This window comes from Lontra canadensis, unplaced genomic scaffold (genome assembly GCF_010015895.1).
Source record: "Lontra canadensis isolate GAN:19392208 unplaced genomic scaffold, GSC_riverotter_1.0 scaffold8, whole genome shotgun sequence".
NCBI classification, from domain to species: Eukaryota; Metazoa; Chordata; class Mammalia; order Carnivora; family Mustelidae; genus Lontra; species Lontra canadensis.
Window position 1 is genome coordinate 31,412,468 of NW_022631002.1, and position 19,463 is coordinate 31,431,930.

At 50.6% G+C, this 19,463-nt stretch overlaps 1 protein-coding gene across 1 annotated transcript in view; it reads left to right on the forward strand.

The window, feature by feature from the left end:
* The first annotated feature begins 12,087 nt into the window (after window positions 1-12,087).
* Window positions 12,088-19,463, forward strand: part of SALL1 (spalt like transcription factor 1) — a 16,752-nt gene continuing 9,376 nt past the window's right edge. The window contains 2 exon segments of the mRNA XM_032854485.1: window positions 12,088-12,130; window positions 13,146-13,238. Of these exon segments, the coding sequence (XP_032710376.1) occupies window positions 12,122-12,130; window positions 13,146-13,238 (102 nt within the window). The 5' untranslated portion in view covers window positions 12,088-12,121.

Genomic DNA, 19,463 nt, shown 5'->3' on the forward strand with positions numbered 1-19,463 from the left:
TTAACCCACTGAGCCACCCAGGCGCCCCTAGTTTGCATTTTAGAGTGTACACAGATGGATGGCAACAGCCCAGCTCTCCCCAGACCCATTTATTCAACAAATATTTACTGAACACCTACCATGTGTAGTCAGGGCCTTTTACCAACACCCTCCCACATACCCCACCCCACACAGGTGACTCTAGGGAGGAAGTCACTCGATTTACAAAGAAAGATAATGAAGCCCTACCAGCTTAAGAGCCTCGGGGGCAGTCATGTTACACATAACCAGGGCAAGGGATTTTCATTCCAACATCCTATTCCTCAATCCTGGCTCTTTCTTCTATACCCATACTAGTTTTCAACTACAATCATCAGGGCAAAAAAAGAAGAAACAGAAGTTCTGCCTGTCTTAACTACTGAATCATACCAAAGGCAGGACTAGGGGCCCGGCAGAGGTGTGGGGGAGGGGGAGGTTCTGGGTGGGGGGCGTTATTCAGCCTGACTGCCGGCTTCTGTCATGAACTCATCTAGAATCAGAGATGGTTTAATCCACGGGGGTGAAATTTTTGTTCAACTCCATCAGTTCTAAATCAAAGGCATTTAAAGACCATCCATAAAAAATACAAAGCAACCACAGCTCTGGAGATTTTAACGAAGCTGCACCCTCTAAGTGTCTCTTCCCGTCATCTGAAATAGAAATGGAGGTCCAGACTGTGTCCCTGCAGCAGACTGCAAACTCCTGTCCCAAGTCCCCTCCTCGCCTGGACTTCCTAAAACTAAAAAATTTGCTTTTGTTATCACTTACTTCCTCCTGTTTTTTTTTTTCTTCTCATTAAGCTATCATGAGACCTGGTTCTAAGCCCCCCTCAGTTCCAAACCTCTGTGATTCCATGGAAATTACTCCAGAGCCTCAATTTTCTCATCTGTAAAATGGGAAATGTAGACAACTGCTTCACAGAGTTCCTGGATGGGGGGGAATTCATGAAGCTAATTAATGTGGATACTGGGCTCAGCCCCAAGCCTGAGTCCTGGCAAGTATGCAACACATGGCAGCTCTCTTCTCCCTCCCTTTGCTCTGAGAACATTCCTGGGGCAGTGTGGGAAGGGTAGCTGGGGGCTGATGGTGATGATGAGTCTTCTTAGTGATTCTCCAATGCATTGGGTTGAGTCACTAGGCCTATGAAGGGGCCCTTTCCAAATGCAGAGGATGGAGCTCAACGTTAAAGCAGTTGCCACCCTAGATGTTTGAAGTAAGCTTGCCGCCATCTTTGGCATGTATTCTATGAGCCTTCTGTAATGCTCAGAAAAATCAAAAGGTCGCCATGAACGTCTCAGATGGAGGAGTGGGGCTGTACAAGTCACAGAGACACCTGACGTCCTTCTGGTTCTCCTCAGGAAACCCCCCACCACACAAGCCTTAGACTTCTCTGAGATGGAAGCTCAAAATGGCAGACATCTACATTCCCAGCCTCCTTTGCAGCTGGGCAACAGCCACCAAATGCCTCGCTGAAGACTTTGACTCAGGAGCCCCGGCCTGTGAAGAACCCAGGCTGCTGAGGGTGTCACAGCAGTGGAAACTACAGCCAATGCCCAGAAGCTTCTATGGTGCCCAGCTTCTACGGGGTCAGCTGTGAGATGGCTCCCAGGGGCGATAGTCATGTCTCCTCAGGGGCTACCCTGGAGAGGCTGAGCCTGATTCCCCCACCCTCCTGAGGAATCTAGGAGCATCCCAAGTCCCTTAAAAGGTTATTTCTCTGTGGAAATTAAAGCGTCTCTTGTTGAAGCGGAGAACCCTAATGGAAGCATTTCTCGGTTTAATTTCTGGTCCTCGGTTTAGCTTGTAGAGAGACTTGAGTACGTGCTGATAGAGAAAAACCCACTCCTGACCCACCTCCACTGTGTTTGCAAGAGGGTTTCTCACAATGAGAGAAATGTTTGTCTCTAGGAGACGCATTTCAAGGTCGACTACGGTGCAATTAGAGTATGGATAAAAATGCAGATTCCTGGCCCTCACTGTGCAGATACCGAATTAGAAATGCTGTGTGCATTTCCTCACAGACCCTTGCCCCTTCCCCCCAGTTGTTTCACTCCCCAAAGTGTGAGAACTGATGGTCTATGGTACTTCCTCGCTTTTTCCACATAGACAGCTGTGACATCTGTGGATCCCTGTGTGATAAAATGAAGAAGCTCTTTGTGACCAGAGGCAACTGGCCCTGGGGAGCTCTGGGAGCCCTGGGTCCCATCTAGCTTCCCCGAGCACTGAGAGGAATAAATATGTCATACGGCACTACCTGCTTTGGGGTTCTGAGATTCTGACCTACCCCAAGGCTCCTCAGACTGTGGTCCACAGGCCAGTGCTTTGGACTGGTTTGCTGTCTGTCTGCAACCCCGTAACTAGAGAAATGGAGAGCAAGCATTCAGAAACGACTTTGACCGGGTCCCTAGGTGGTTCAGTCAGTTGAGCATCTGACTTTTGATTTCCACTCAGGTCATGATCTCAAGGTCATGGGATCGAGCCCCACCTTGCGCTTCTGTGCTCACTGGGGAGTTAGCTTCTCCCTCTCCCTCTGCCCCTTACCCTGCCCATGATCTATCCCTCTCTCTCTCTCTCTCTCTCAAAAAAAAAAAAACAAAGTTTAAAAAAAAAAAAAAAAAAGAAAGAAAGAAAGAAACTACTTTGACAGTTTGCCAGGATAATTTATATTTGCTGAATCCGCGACACAATTTTGAGCTTAATTTTGTGTGATTCTGTTTTCTATTCCATTTTTTTCTCAGAACTTCTTCTAGTAATATATTTTCATATTTTCTAGTGCTATATTTTCAAAAATGTTGGTCCGTGGCAGATTGGGAAAAAACCTTGTTCTTCACTAAAGGTGGTCCTTCAGATGACAACTGGTCTATGGCCTTTTAGACTAACCTCCAGTGCCAGTAAACTCTAAGTCAATGTGAACAGTGTTGGTCCAGCTTCAGACCCTGAACTCCATCTGGATTCACCAGCTGCTGGGGGCTGGAAACTTCTCTCTCAAAACCAATATGGCCTCTAATTCCAAGACTAGATTAGCACCTGACATTCAAAGGCCTCTTTGCTTCTGGGTAGAATAATAGAAAAAGTCATTACGACTCAAAAACACAAAGAAAACTTGATGCTTCTTCCAGGGTCAAAGTAGATGGCTCAGTGCCAACCGTAGTCCCATACCCACCCAAGCCAATACCCACCCAAGCCAATACTTGTTCCCAGATCAAATGCAACCGAGCCACAAAGAACTTTTTGGGTTCAAATGTTTAAACAGGACAGTGGCAACTTCCATTTTCTCTTAAAATTCCTTATCTCTTACATCCATTTCCAAGGTTTTCCAAAGTGGGGTACCTAATTTTTCAACATTGTGGAACAAAGATTGAAGTTTGCTGAACCGCATACACATGTGAGGTAGACAATCGGATCTGTTTTGAATTATGTATGTCACTGTGAAACCATCACTACAATCAAGATAACAAACATATCTCTTACCCTCATGAATTTCCCTGGACCCCTCAACAACCTCCCCTTCGGCCCCCAGGCAACCATTAAACCACGACTTTGCTCTCTGTCACCATAGGTTGGGTTGTATTTTCTAGAATGCAATATGAATGGAATGAGGCTGTGTGTTTGCCTTTGTTTCTTCTTTCACTCAGCATAAACTTTTGAGATTTATCCACATGACTGCAAATACCAGCATTTAATTCCTTTATGTGGCTGCGTAGTATTCCACTGTATGTCTACTTCACAATTTATTTTACCTTTTTTGACTAAAAAAAAGACCAATTAAAAAAAAAGATATTTCATTTCTTAAATCCTCCTGAAAGTAGAATAACAAAGAGGAGAGGCAAAAGAAGAAAAAGGAGCACACTTTTCTGAGCCCACTGTCTTCTCGGGATCTTTGCAATTGCTCTTTCCTTGGCCCAGAATGCTTGTGTCCCCAAATTGTGGCATGGCTGACACCCTTTCCTCATTCTCATCTCAGTGTGACAGTCACTTCCCTGGAGGCTTTCCTGATCCCCCTCTTCTTCCTCTCTGTGTCTCCTCCCAGGCATTCTCCATCACATCACACACTGTTATACTCTCTAAAGGACTCATCATTCTCTGCATTTATTGAGTCTCTCCTTTTTTTTTTTTTTGATGCTTATCCCCTTCGTTAGAATGTAGACTCCAGAAAACCAAAGAGATCCTCTCCATTTTTCACAATTATATCTTTCATGCCTAAAATACCAACTGGCATACAGTAGTAGCTCAATAAATGTTAGTTAACTGAATGGATGGATGGATGGATGGATGGATGGATGGGCAGGCAAAGGGTCACACTATAGACTGAGTTGCGTTCTTTTAAGTTTTAAGACCTTTCGTTTGGAAACGTCTAAGAACTCCTTGATACAGTAATGACTTTTGGGAGGCCACCCACCAACACTGGGAGCTACTCACAGATCAGCTTAGATCAGAGGCTAGGAAGAGAACAGAAGGAGCAGTGGAGACTTGGAAACCTACTTAATGCACTGGTGAGAAAACCAGCCTGGGCTAGCCCCACTGCTGGCCGGCTCCAAACCTCCCACAAATCATCTGAAATGTTAAATCATGTTTAAATCCCCGATTGTGACCACCGGGAACTACGAAGGACACTCACACATAATTTACATACTGCCGAGCTCCTGAGAGCCTCTAAAAAAAGCCCTCGAGGGCCCCCAGGCACTATTTTTGAGGAGAAGGACATCAAGTGACAGATTGAATCGAGTCTGTTCCCTCCAAGCCAGAGAAAAAAGAAACCTCCCCCTCAGTCGCTGACATCTGTGACTGTCTTAAGCTATGTTTGCCGTCAGAGGCTTCCCAAAGCCGCCGTCAGGATCCTGAAAACATACACGCTTGACTGTTTCCCATTTTGCCAAACGACGGCGCCGCTCGAGAGTTTTTTTGTTTTGCTTTGGTTTTGTTCTGTTGTGTTGTTGCTGTTGTGTTTTGCTCAGACTTTCCTTCTTTTTCTAGATCTTAGCCACACAAAGGGTTTTCATCTCAAAGCAGAGGGAAGGGGTATTCATAAGAGCTCTCCGCATTCCGACCGTAAGTGTAAAATTACCTTTGATCACAACGTGGTCATAACACCGGTCACAGGTGGGCCCAGTAGCATCCGGACCGGTCACCTCCAGAGCCAAAGGACACGCACCTGGGAGGGCAGGGCAGTCTGATGGCATCTCCCACCCCAACCATTAGATTTAGGCTACAGGGTGCTCTGTTACTGAACCTGCGCTCCATTTTTATAATCGGACAAAAATGGAAAGCAAAGAAGCCAGCAACAGGAGGCCTAAGTAAACACTGTGAGTAGTTTATACCTTTCAAGGGGCCCAAAGCAAAGCAGCACCTGTTTTATTGTTGTGTTTTGTTTTCTGCTCAATCCAGAGGAGTCCATACAATCAAAACACACATGTGTGAGCCAAATAAAACAGCAAAGAGAATACGGGCTGGCACCTAAGCCACAGGCTACTTGCATGTCATTGGTGCTCAGGAAACTTCTAGAAGCAAGTAGAAGATCTGTCTGTGGCCCACATGCACAATGAGGCTTGGGCTCGTGCACAACCTGCTCAACTTTCAATTTTCTGTATTAGTCGGGACTTCCTGTTAAAATGCTAGCAAAATAAATAAATAAATAAAAACTAAAAAAAAAAAGTTAGAAATGCCCTGAAACCAAGCACTGTTTTTACCCTTGCTCCTATGCTGTTCCACTCACCCCCCAACACTGAGCCAGGCAATAAACACACGTCCAAGAAATAAACTCTTTGATCAACTGCCTGCAAGCAAGGAAAGTGGTTGCCGTGTTTCCGTGGTCTCCCCCACGCCTAGCACGTTACTCTGCTGGGTGAATGAGTAAATGAATAGAGGGATGGAAGAGTGAATGGGGAACGGTATTTTCACCATCCTGCAGCATTTGATCCTAACAACCTGTGGGGTGGTAACAATAATAGTTAACACTTATATTATGTTAATTACATGCCAGCCACTATTCTAAACTCCTCATACATATTAACTCTTTTAACCCTCAAGAGCTCTATGAAACCAGGACTATGATTATCTCCCTGGAACAGAGGAAGGAGCGGCTGGAGGTATACGGGGGTCACGCTGCTCAGAGAAGGCTGAGCTCTTTGCTGGATGCTTCGAAGCACTGTACTTCCTCTCCGCGAGCTACCTTTCCTGCAGCAGGAAACGGGAGTGTAGTGATATTAATTTGACCCACTCCGTGGGTGTGCACCTAGGACCGTGTTCCCAGGATGTGGTTCCATGACAGCCAGGATGTAAATTCCCGTAGCCTGACTCCAATGCCCAGGTAGGGGCATGTGAATAAAGCTGGCCAGGGACAGTCATTTGAGATCAGCAGAAAAGACACTGTCAAGGAGATGGAGATAAAAGGCCAGCTTTCTCAGCACTATTCTCCCAAACGGGAGATGCTGTGGGGTCCAGGAAAGAAAAGGAAAATAAAAACAAACTTGGAAAATGAGGGTTTCACCCCAACTCTCCCAGGAGAAGGAGACAGATCTGGAACCATCTTCCTATCTTTGGTCCCTGGGCGAAGGCCGCAGTGAGTCCGGGGACCAAGTTCTAAGCAAAAGTTGCATCTGTAAGGGCCTGGGCAAAGGTTCTAAGCAAGGCTTCTTGGGGACTGGGTTTTACTACAAAATAGGTCAGAGAGTCTGGGGTGGGGGATGAGAAAGTAGAGGCCAGGAAAGAATGAGAATTACAAATGGGAAGGAAAAGAAGGAGTGAGGCTATTTCCTGACCTTAGTGTGCAGGTGTTGATGGCTTCAGGATTACAATTTAGGAGATAACTCCTCCTGTTTGGGGAAGGCACAAGAAAGTAGGGAAACCGGGGTTTGGAATTGGGAAATGGAAGTCTCTCAAATTTAAAACCCCACCTTAAATCAGGGATTAAGTCTTAGAGAACTGTGTTGTTGCTGCTGCCAGAGAGAGAAGGATGAAAACCCAGAGAAAGAAATTATAGTACAGAAATTAAGACACTTCATCAAGCTGGAAAAGGGGAAAGAAGAGCGGGGTGGGCTGTCCACTTGCTTCCTCCACACCACCCCTTTTTACTCATCACACATAGGGCACCAAAAAAAACAACCAAACAAACAAACAAAAAATACTTGTACTAGAAGGACAAATTGAAGTTGGTTGGGATGAGGTAAAGTTACCATTCTGACTCAAAACTGCAAACTCGGAGGCGAAACACCTCTCTCCCTCACAGAGAAACCCAGAGGAATATCCTCTAGGCAAGTCAGAGCTCAGCTGACAATTGCAGGGCTTGTAAATTCTCAATAATGTCAGTGACAGGCCTTGCGTACCAGGCCGCAGGGCAGACAAGAGCCAGGACCCCAGGATGGTTCTGAAAGCAGAGTTGGCCACAGATGTCTACCAAAGAGAAACCAAAGGGTGCTTTTCTCCATGAACTTCCACCATCCCCAGGCAAGGTCTCCAGGCAGGCAAGCTTTTCATAAAACCAAGATGCCCGTCTCTTTGGAAACTGTTGCTCTGTTCTTTGAAGAGGGACATCATACTACAGAACGTGGCAGAGTATATATATATTTTTTCCTTTTAAGTTTGTTAGAAGAGATTTCCTCAATGAGTTGATGATCTAGGAGTTGCCTAGATGGGAGGTCATTTGAGAGGGTCTCCTATATGAATGAAAATGAGTTTCCTGGAAGAAACCTCCCTCCCCCAGGCACACCCCCAAATGCACACACAGCCCAGGGCTCCACGGATTTCACACCCATTCCCAGCAGATGACATAAGAAGTCATCATTTTTCACTGGATCCCAAAGTCCTACCTCCTGAGCTCAAAGATGAGAATCTGTGAGCCCTGCTGGGCTCTCTCAACATCCTGCTACCAGGTTCCAGGAATTAGCTACACTCTATTGCATGATGACAATTTTTTTTTCACGCTGAGAAAACCGCAATGGGATTTTAAACAAAAGGAAGCAAAGGTTTTCTTTTTATAAATTCGATTAGTCTTTTCCACTTTCGGTACCTCGAGACATTTCCTTTGGGAGGAATTTTATACCCAGAGACCCCTTAGCGAGGCACTGTTGCATGCGGGGCGCACTGAATTTAAGTGCAAGACGCTTCGTGTGGACGCAAAGCAAAAAATCCCGGGCACTCGCAGTCGCTGGCGAAGTCAGTTTCTAAATGCTGCCGTGGGGATGGCCCTGCAAGTGAAGTAAGATGAAGCTGGCCGCGGGCAGGCTGCAGGGGACCTCTGGCTGGGGGACGTGCGGGTGGTTACCAAGCCCGACCTTCGCTCGCCACGGCCGACTTTCCCGCCTGAGCCGGCGCCGGGGCGCCTGGTCCCCGCGCGGCATTCGGCGCCGGTCTGGAGATAGCCCTTGGCTCTGGGCGGCGGGAGTCCCCCTGAAAGTGCGCCTTCTCGCCGCCGGGACTCGGGAGCGAGGGAGCCGAGTGCGCACCGCTTCGACTCCGCCGGGACCGAGGGTACCCACCCCAGCCCGCTCCCCGAGGCCTCAGGTTCGAAGCCTCTCCCGCGGCCGAGGAGAGGTTAGGATTTGAGCGCCCGCAATTCGGTTAAGGAAGGAGTTTCTGAAACTCCCGGAGAAAGCGAAGTCCCGGGGCGTGGAAAACATCCGAGCCTATGGTGGGTTTGTTCTTTGCTCTGGGTCAGTTTCTCTGCCCCCCTCCTCCCACTGCTCTAGCCCCCACGCTAGCAAAGCGTTCTAAGGGCTAGGGTAACTGCGTCAGTCCTTTCTCTGCCCCTCCACCCCAAACTTTCAGACCAGAGAAATAGAAGTAAATCCCAGGAGTGGTTAATGCGGTTGCGTCCAGGCGTCCCCATCCCAACACACACACCCCACCATTATCCGGGTCGCCACCACCAACATCACTATCACCACCGTGGCCGCCACTCCGTCCTTCCCACCTCCCAGTACATGAAGGACTGAGAACCTGATCTCCAGGCTCCTGCCCTGAACGTTTCCCCATCAATAATACCGAGACCTTCGACGGGCCTTCACCCCCGCCCCCGGGGCACCGCTGCCGCCCTTTCGCCGTTTTGTTGTTTTTGTGTTTTTTTTTCCTTAACCCAAGAAAACGAAACCTCCTCTCCTGCCCTCCTAGCCCTGGCCCGGGGGCCCGCGGGGCCTGGGGCCTACGGCTGAGGGAGCAGGGGCACGGCCAGGGCGCGCGGGGGGGTCCCGCAGTTCCGGGGTGCCCACCCAGTGTGGGCGGAAAGAGGAGGAGGGTCCCGGGCCCAGGCCAGGCCTCATTTCAGGCTCCATCCCAAACCTGGGGTCAGACTGGGCCAGCAGGAGATATTTTTGCAGGTGGGAGAGCCAGGCCTTTGGAAAGGGGAGGCCCAACACCCTCTCCCCTTCCCAGGATCTGGGATGAAGCAGAGAGTCTCGAAAACCCGTTCGCTGGGAAGTCAGCAGTGGCCCGTGGCCTTGGGGCACAGCCCTTCGGTCCACCAACCCCCCAAGGCGCTCTAGGTCTTGGGAAAATTACGGAGACGCATTAGGAGAAGCACAGCCAGCGAGCCCCCCAAATGTGAGTTCGCACAACTCGCCAAGCGCCTCCTCCGTGTGCGGTTCTTGTTGGCCCACGAGGTCACGACCCTAGCGCAGCAGCAACCTCACTTCGGGCCACCCCCATTCCCTCGCGTAGATCAGTCCCTAAGTGCCAGGCCCTCTGGTGGAAATGGCAAGTCGGAGCCGCGTCCTGCCCGGCTACCCCAGCAGCTGCCCCACCCTAGGCCGGGCCGGCGCGACCCCCTATAGAGCGCGCAGGTCACTGGGGCGAGCCAAGAGTGGTGACGGGCTTCAGCTGTGGCACTCGGTCGCACTCACTGCCTTCTTTCGACCCGTTCAAAAGTAAAAATCAACCCCCACTCGGTCTCCGTTTTTATTAATTTAATTATTTCTTTGCCTCGCGGCACGCGAAGCCTCACCCGTGCCCTGACATCGCAGCGCCCACGTCAGCGAACCACGGAACTTGGGCCCCAGACAATGGCCCGTAATTGATGTATTGCCATCAACAATAAAGACCAATTCTCCTCTCCCCGCCATTCCGACCATCCCCCTCCTCCCATCCCCCCTCCTCCACCCTCCCCTCTCCTCTCTCCCGGCCACAGAGGGAAAGAAAACAAACAAGAAATTAGCGGGGGACGCCGCTCCCAGAGCGAGACGCCCGCCTCTACGCCGTCGAGGACGCAAAAGAACGAAAAAAGTTATTAAAGTTTGGATCCCCCCAATTAATTCGTCTCTGCTTACCCATTTTTAATTAAACATCGAGAAGCTGTTTTTGCGTGTGCATTTCGTTTGGTTGTTTGTTTTGGTGTTTGGGGGGAGGGAAGTCGCCCCCACCCCAATCTTAATAACACTTAGAGCAAGGAACCAACACGTGTGAAGCTATTCCGGGAGCTTCCCGTGGCGCACGCGGCGCGCACCGGGAAGAAGGGTTTGCGGGATCGCTAGCTCGGCTCGGTTCCTGGCAGCACGCGGTGACCCGGAGGCCCGGACTTGCAAGAAGCCAAGAGTGTTAGAGACGGATGCGGGCGGCTCCAAATGCAGGCACATTCGGAGAAAGGAGTGTGCGAATGCATATGTACCGGCACGTTAGTGTACCTGGGATAGTGCGGGCTGGTGTGTGTGAGGACCACAATTTGCAGGGGTGGGCGGGGGGTGCGGGATTGGCACGTGCTACTGTACACTTTCCCGGGGGTCTGGGGGAAGTGAGCTTCTCGCACCCCAGGAGCACGCAGATCCATCTTTGCCGAGGGATCTCTTTAAATATTCAGTGAGAAATAATGGCATTTGAAGCACCACCTATGGAAACATTATTATCTTCATTCTTCAACATCAGCCCCACTGATAGCTTCGTTTGTCTTTTTATCAAAATCTACTGTAACCAACAGGACCTGGGGAGAAAGGGAGAGCGAGGTGGAGAGGGAGTGTGTGTGTGTGCGTGTGCGTGCGTGTCAGGGACCGAGCGAGGGCAGAAGAGAGGAAAAATAAGAGGGAGAAAAGGTGAAGAAAGAGAGAACGAGAATAAAGAAAGAAGGGACAAGTTAGACCAAGGGGCGAAAAAAGTCTCCAAGAGGAAAACAAACATTAACCCGCACCCGCACACAAAAGATTTAGAATTTAAAAAAAAAAAAAAAAAGACCAACGAAGATAAAAGAGAAGAGTCATTTGGGGAAGAGCGGTAAGGGTCCCAAGAACGCGAAACTACTCGAAAGATTGGTGCCCACTTCGCGCGAACCGACTGTGGTGCTCTCCAGACTCAAGGGCGCTCCCGAATTGGGGCGTCCTTATGAGCCCTCTCCTCTCCCGATAGCGAGATAGGGCAGGGATTGTGTATCTGCACCCCCCTCCTCCCCCATTACTCAAGCGAAGTTTAGTTTGTCCTTCGGGCGCAGGACTTCGGGAACCCTGGAGCGAGGAGACCCCAAGGCGCGAGGGGAAAGAGCTAGGCTGAGCCGAGGACTGAGCCTCAGGTTCGCAGGCGCCGGAGCCCAGCGGAGGGAACGCAGGACCCACGTTCCCGATTCCGGACCCCGGGGCGCTGGTAGGAAGGCTGCGTCCCAGCCTGGGGAGATGGAGTTAGTGAGAAAAGTTTGGGTGCCGCGCTCGGCAAGTGCCGGAGAGACCGAAGCGAGCTTCTGTCGGGCCAGACAGCTGCGGACAGGGAGGCCCCCCACCCCCACTACTCCCGGCTCCGCACGGCCACCTGGTTGCCAGGAGCCTGGGGCGCGGTCCCCTCCCCCCAGGGCGGGGAGCCCAGGGGTCCCGAGGACTGGCTTTGCCTACGGCCGGGCCGGCCTGGGCCGCGCCTCCCGAGGCCAGGGGCGGGTTGCAGCGTTCAGGGTAAGCGGCGGCCCCTCCCCTCCCCCCGGCTGGAGCTGAACTCGGATCCCAGGCCGGTCCCAGCTCTCCGCCCGCCCTGGGCTCGGCGGCGCCACCGCCGCCGCCGCCTCCCCGCGGAGTGACGCGCCCTGCAGCCAACCGGGGCAGCCGGGGGGGAGGTCCGGAGGGGTCCTGGGCGGAGCCGGGCCGCCCCTTATCCCACGGGCTCGGGGCTGCTTCTCCCGAAAACTTCAGCCCTAATTGTCCTGGGAATGTCCGAGGTAGAGAAGGGAGGCGAGGGAGCAACGAGAGGCTGGAGGATCGGGGCCCTTTGAGAAGGATCCGGATGGCGGGAGAGTTGCCCCTCCCCCCTCCAAAAGCCCCAAACCCATCACGTTCCCAAACCTTTCCTCGGTCCTCTTCTCCGCGCCCCCGCGAGCCCGCGATCCAGGGGATGGAGAACTCGGGGCGAAGGAGCGCCGAGCCAGGCGGCGAGCGGGAGGGAGGCCGGGCCGCGGGCAGGAGGCGGACCGGCGTGGGGCTGGCTCTTCCCCACTCGCTTATTTTTTTTTTTTTTTATGGGGTGGGGGTGGGCTGCTTTCTGGTAGCTCTTAAAGAAACGAAGAAACACTCACGATACGGGACTTCCTCCCCCCAAATCCCGCCACGGGACTCCCTCCCCCCGCGGGCCGGCGCGCCTAGCGCGGGAGTTGGGAACTTCGCCGCGCGCCCGCAGCCTGGGTCTCCAGCCCCCGCCGCCCGGCCCCACCCCCCACCCGCGAGGCTTAATTCCGGGGAGGGCATGCTAATTCGGGTCGGCCCAGCCCGGGATGGGGGGGGCTCGGGAGGGGGGGCGCAGGCCGGGGCGCCGGGCGCGCAGAGGCGAGGAGGAAGGCCCGCGGCGGCCGGGCCGCGGAGTCCCGGGCGGTCGCGAAGAGGGTTAACCCAGTGTCGGGCGGCGCGGCGCGCAGAGCCAGCCCCGCGGCCGGCTTATTGGGCCAGCGCGCGGAGAGACAGGGGTCTGCAGCAAATCACGAACTAATTGATTAAGGCGAGCGGGTTTGAATAGCGCTGGCCCGGTGCCAATCGCCTTTCAAAGAGCCCCTCTATGATTAATCGCAATGCATTATTGATAATCATAATTATAGCAGGACACATGCGCGCTGCGCCCGGGGCCGGGGAGCCGGGGAGGGGGCGGGCGGGCCGGCGGGCGGGGGGGAGCCGCCGCCGCCGCCGCCGCTCGATTTCCGTAATTTTGAGAAGATTTTTTTTTAGTAATTTTTTATTCTGCCCCAGCTGATGTTTGAGCCAGCATGTCGCGGAGGAAGCAAGCGAAGCCTCAACATTTCCAATCCGACCCCGAAGTGGCCTCGCTCCCCCGGCGAGATGGTGAGTGCTCCGGCCCGCGCCGCGGACACACACATGCACACACACGCACTCGCACTCACACTCACGCACACCCGGACCCACGCACACGCGGCTGGCCCCCGCGCCCACCGCCCCGGCCGCTGCCACCGCCGAGTCCCCGCTCGCCTTTCCCACTCGGCGTATTTATTCCTTCCTTCCTTCCTTCCTTCCTTCCTTCCTTCCTTTTCTTTCTTTCTTTTTTTCTTTCTTTCTTTGTTTCTTTCTTTCTTTCTTTCTTTCTTTCTTTCTTTCTTTCTTTCTTTTTTTCTTTCTTTCTTTGTTTCTTTCTTTCTTTCTTTCTTTTTTTTTTTCTTTCCTTTTAAATTTTCAATTTGCCTGCGCCGGGCTTCCCCCCTGGCCCGGGGAGAGCAAACACTTCTCCCGGCAGGATCTTTCTGGAGTTGTTGGGTCCTCCGGGGGGGCGGGGAAGCGGGGGAGGAGAGCGGGCACGCGGGCCCCGTTCCTCCGGCCCGGCTTTTCCGGGGAGCGGCGGCCGGGGCCCGGATGGCCGGCAGGACGCGGGGCGGACGGAGGTCGGCCGCCCGGGGCCCCTCACGCTCCCCGCGCCGGGCCCGGGGCCCCCGGACCGGCCTCCGCCGCCCCGGCCCTGCTGCCTGCGGAAAGGAAGTTTACTTGGTACTCCACGCTGAACTCCCAGCGCGGGGGAGCCCCCCGTGCCGCGCCCCCGCAAGCGCTCACACTCCACCTGGGTCCGCGCGGGGCAATGGGATGCCTTTAGGGGTTCAGAGCTGCCAGAAGACGGGGACCTGTGTCCGGGCGCCGGTGCCCGACACGCCGGGGTCGCGGCAGGGGCAGAGATTGCTCTTTGCTGCTGGTTGCTTCTGAGACGCAGTGCAGGCGGACCGGGAACCGTGTTGGTTGGGGTCAGGCTACCCAATGGGTTTATCCCCGCATCTTTTCTCCCAATACATGCACCCTACCCCTCGCCCCCGAGAAAGCTTTAGATTGGGTGTGCGCCCGCTGAGGATCGTGGTACTCCGTGCTTCCAGGAATCGTGAGGGTCTTTTTCCAGGGCTGTTGAGGGGGAGTCTCTAGCCGGAGGAGAACCCCCCCCCCCAACAGAGGCACTCGCTTTCTCGGATGGAGGCGACAACTGCGGGGTCCCGAAGGGAATGAACAAGTCTAGAGAAAAGTTTGTGTGAGGGCGCCGAGGCCGAGAGTAGGAGAGGTCCCGGCTGGGGATTTGGGGTATGCATGGAGGACACCTCGAACCCCTCTTGGTCCCTGGAGGTGGTTCGCTTTAGGGGCCTCCGAGCTGCCAGGCCCAGCGCCCGAGGCGAAGGAGCCGCGCCGGGGTCCGTCCCCAGCAAGATGCTCACCTCTCGGCTGCGGGAGGACGAGGGCAACCCCGGCGGGGTCTCCGCGGCTCCGGATGCCCTTCGGAATGCTCAAGCCCTGGGCGGCATTTGGGGGTATGGAGGAGGCATCTGGAGCCCGACAAGGCTCAGAAGCGTGCCCTTAGATCGTCACCTCTGCCCACCAAACTCTGCGGCCGCCCGGACCCCGTGGTCCCCAGGCTCCTTCCCTAGAGGCCTGCTTCTCAGTAGGGCTGGGGCGCGGGGAGCCGCGCAGAGCCCAGGCAGAGAAGCCAAGGGAATTCCACTCCCGTAACCCCAGCTGTCGGGAAACGGGACTCCTGGCGTGGGGGTCCCCTTAAGAAATTGGGGAGAACTGAGACAGATTAAGAAAATTGTTTACAACATTTGCCGCCAGCCCCCCCACCCCAGTACTCTTTCGAGCTTCCAGCCTTACCCAGAGTCTAAGATTTCTCAGTCTGCTGAGAAGAGCCCCCAACCCCGCTTTCCATCCGAGGCCAACCCGGAGACGCGAGATAAATTGGGGGAAAGTTACCCCAGGCCGCAGCAACTGCTCCGAATATTTTTCCGGGTTTTCTCAGCTGGTTTCTTCTGCTTCTCGCCCCGACACCCATCTTTCTCAAAGTTTCTGCTAAGACCTTTCCGCCCTGGAACACTGTGAAAGTTCCCAGTCTGTGTAGGAAAAACCAAACGTGAGGAGAAGAAAACGTTTTTCGGGGTTTGTTTTGTTTTGTTTTGTTGGGATTTTTAAAAAATTTTTGTCCATTTGTCCTGATTTCATACACTTTCAAAAAGGAGAAAAAAAGACTCGGGCTTCCAGGAGAAAGGATGCCTGCTAGATCTTTGCCTTTCTCCTGTCGCCCTGCGAATCCAGAATTTTTAATAGTTAAGGTTTCTCATAAAGCAATAGCATAAAAGGAGTTCACTACCTCTTACCATTATTATTTATTAGGGCTTTTTTTTTTTTTAGTTTATTTGAGCTTTGAGGTAAGTTCATTAAGTCACTGAATCAAGTTTCCTTTCTTTTTTTCTTTCTTTCTTCCTTCCTCCCTCTCTTTCTCCCCCCCCCCTTTTTTTTTCTCCCCCAAAGCTGGTTCATTGTCCTAAGAAAGAGCAAAGTGTTAGGGGCATGGCAAGGACTTCCCTCCCAGCTCCTTCTCACCTCTCCCCACCCCCTCTTTTTCTTCCGTGGTAATGGTTTTAGGTTATGACTGTTTTTACATGGTTGAACAATAAGTTTGGGGGAAGCTGCCTAGAGGGTAGATTTTGTAATAGGGTTACAGGATTCCGTATGTTGTAATAATATTAACACACAAGTAATCCTCCTCAGTGTCTGCCTCACCGAGGGCCTTCCAGCACCCCATCTTTTTATTTGGGGGTAGTTGGGAGAAAGTGGGGCTTGAAAATGTGTGACCTATCTCCAAGTTACCTTTAAAAAGTCGCCACCTTTTCTGCAAGGAGTCCGCAATCTCTGTGCACCTCCCAAGGCAGAACACACTTCACTGAGTTATTGGGGTTTGGGGCTTTTTTTTTTTTTTTTGGTTTTGTTTTCGGTGGATCTCCCCCCACCCCCGCATATATAAAGGTTATTACATTTTTAGGAGACGGCGCCTCACTCCCAACAGTGTGCTACTTTTTCTTATGTCTCAAAATGGTCGGAAAATAGGGTCCATGGAACCTCGAACAAACCGAATTAAATCTAGTTGGTGCGTTTGACACACGCTGGCACCTCAGACGTGCTGATTTCTACCTAGAGGAGGACCTAGAAAAGTTTGTGGGCCCCCGGGCACAAGAGCCCAAACAGAGACTCAGGCTGAGAGCAGCCTCATGTATGTATGTGTGTGTTTGTGTGTGTGTATGTGTGTGTGTGCACGGGCATACAAAGAAAATCAGAGCCATGCCAAACAGCCACACGGATAACTCCCTCAGAACAAGTTCAAGAAAACAAGATGATTTAGTCAGCCTTCCGATGTTCCTATTTTAATTTAGCTATAATTCCAGGAACCCCCTACATTCAGCTGGGAAATTTTTCTATTTCTTATGAAACCAAGATTATGGCACATATTACCTGTCTCTTAAATGGTATTCAACAAGTCTCGAGTTATTTGTAGAAAGATGACTGCCATTGGAAAAATTATTTACCAAGATAAATAATTCGGAGAAAGGGGAATATTAGAATCTAATGATTTTCTCTGTGGGTTCTTTACTAAGCTCTGGGTTCCAGAGATGTGTGTGTGAGTGTGTTGGGTTTTTCTTCCTTGGGTGGTGTTTTTAAGATTCAGGTACTACAGGGATGGCCCATTCTGACTCCATTCGTTTATTAAAGTATTTTGGTGCTCAGCTTTCTCAAGGAAAAGATAATATTGGAAGAGAGATAAAAATATCATGAACTCGAGTTAAAACATGGTCTCATATAAAGTATCAAAATGTTCCTCTTATTTATATTAATAATGAAATTCTATTATTTACCAAGGTAATTTACTCATTGTGAGCAGCTTAATGGCAACACATTGATTTCTGGGCCCAAAAGGTTAGAGAGAACTATAATTAATTGCTTTTTTTGAAAAACCGACACCTGCACGATAAGGCAGTTGGAAAGAATTCATGTTTAATCAGGCCTATTCTAAGTTTGTGGCATAATGGAAGATTCTGGATGAGAGAATGCAAACTGTTTTGAGGGGATTTGCTCCGGGCGGCAAATACTTTCTAAAATGTTAAAAACAAACATACCAACAAGCAAAGTAGAGTTGGGTGTGAGAGAGCGGACACAAAAGTGCATTTGTGATAGTGAGGGTCTCGTGGTTTCTGGTACATCAAGTTTCTCCTATGGTTTATAGGTACAAGTGCCAATTTATAGGTTATCCTTAGGGGACTTTATTTCCTTTCTTTCTACGTCCTGCAGGTAGCAAGTCATCTTTACCAGGAGCCCTTTAGAAGGCAAAAACCCCCATTTCTCACATGGAGAGCTTAGTGGGAACCCAAGCGAGCAAACGGCAGAGTCCCAGTCTGCTAAGTTTTTTTTGAAATGGTTCAAAGCCCAGCTCTCTGTAGTAACTAGAACAAAGTCCTCCTGCCGTCTTAATTCAGTGTTTCTAAGACATCGCATGGTGTACAGCTTGCCCCGTCTTCCAGAATTTTCTTAGCTTACCAAAACTGAAGGAATTGAGCAGTTTAGCCGAGATGGTAAATTACCCGGAGCCCCAACACCCCTCCCCCCGCCACACACACACAGAAAAAAGTGTATGTGTGCCAGGCTTTAGAGAAGCTAAATGTGTCGAGCTGTTTTAACCTTTGCTAGCCTCCTCCCATGCAAAGGTGACAAGGTCCAGATCATAATATGTACTTCAGTATCTTCCCAGTGACCCCCAAATTGAGTCTTGCTAGTCACTTAGCAGGAAGTTGGTAGTTTACTTTAGTCTCACCTTATCAGCTTGGCTTCTTTTCCTAACCTTATTCCCCTGTCACCCTCAGATGCCAGACCCCCAAAGGGGAAGATTGACAGGTAGTCTCCATAGCTCAGTTTTACCCTCAAACAACAGGGATTTAGTTTCTTGTGCCTTTGCCAATGTTTATGTAGCCAAAGTTTAGATCTCGCCTTAAGGAGTCTCTCTTTTTACGCGTCACTGGAATAGGAAAAGCCACAAAGAAGTTTTTGAACAAACCCTTACAACTGGAACCCCACCTAGTGTTCAGTTTGATTCATCCAAGGGGAAGACATTTTCCCCCTTTCATTTATTGTGTGTGTTAGGTGGGCTCGCATCCCTGCTTAAGGAGTGTCTTGTCCGTTTGGGTTGTTTTTTTTTTTTCCCAGAGATTTCGCCTGTGCTCTTCCACTCGAGAATACACTAATCCTGGCCAGAACATGGAGAAAATTGAAGCATTCTGGTGATGTGTCATTTGGTTGCGTATCACAGAGAGGGAAACTTAAGACGTTATTATAGACAGTATGCAGAGCACACATGGGAGTGTTTAAAATTTCTTTGGAATCTTAAGCTGGACATTCAGGTTTAGGTTTTTCCCAGGTCTGGGCAAACAAACAAACAAACTATATATATAAACATATATATATATATATATATATATATATATATAATAAAAAGATCAAGACTGATCAATCAAAAATGTTGCTGATGGCCTTTCTCAGTTAGTCTACGGGAAGGAACAGCCTGTAAAGATTATAGGCTCCAAAATCATAATCCTGTGAGAGGTTCTATTAAAAATGTTAATGTAATCGTAAGGTAATGGAAAGTAAAGTGAAGGCGCTTTCTGAAGAGCTCCAAAAAAGAAAACTAAATGTGGTAGAATAGGGTTGTTTTGTTTTGTTTTGTTTTGTTTCCTGGCTGGCCCAACCTTGCTGTGTGGGGCATAGTTTTATTTTTGTTTTCACAGTAGACAGATATATTGGAACACTTCAATTTTCTGCCTCCTATTCTGCCATGTTAGGTTGAGATGATGAAAAACTGACAAATTTGAGTTGGGTGTCCAGCCCCTAAATAGGACAAGACCGAAAACATCTGGGCTTTGAGTATAAGTTGGATGGAACTGTTAAGTTCACCACCTTATCCTCTGAAAAAAACAAAAACAAAAACACAAGCGCTGAAAAAATTCCAGATATCCTTTTTGTGCGTATAAACTTAGCAAACCACTGGTTCTCAAATTTTCCTGCCCGAGGAGGATTATAAAATCAATTTGTATGCAAACTCCGTAGAAAAGGACCTGGAATGTTACTTTCACCCTAGTACAGGGAGCAAGGCAACTGTATTTACTATAATGGGGTCACCAGTTGAAACCCTGTGTAACAGATTATTGAGAAACAAGATAGCAGACGGTTCGAAAAATGAATTAGAACATGGTGGTAGTGTGTGTGTGT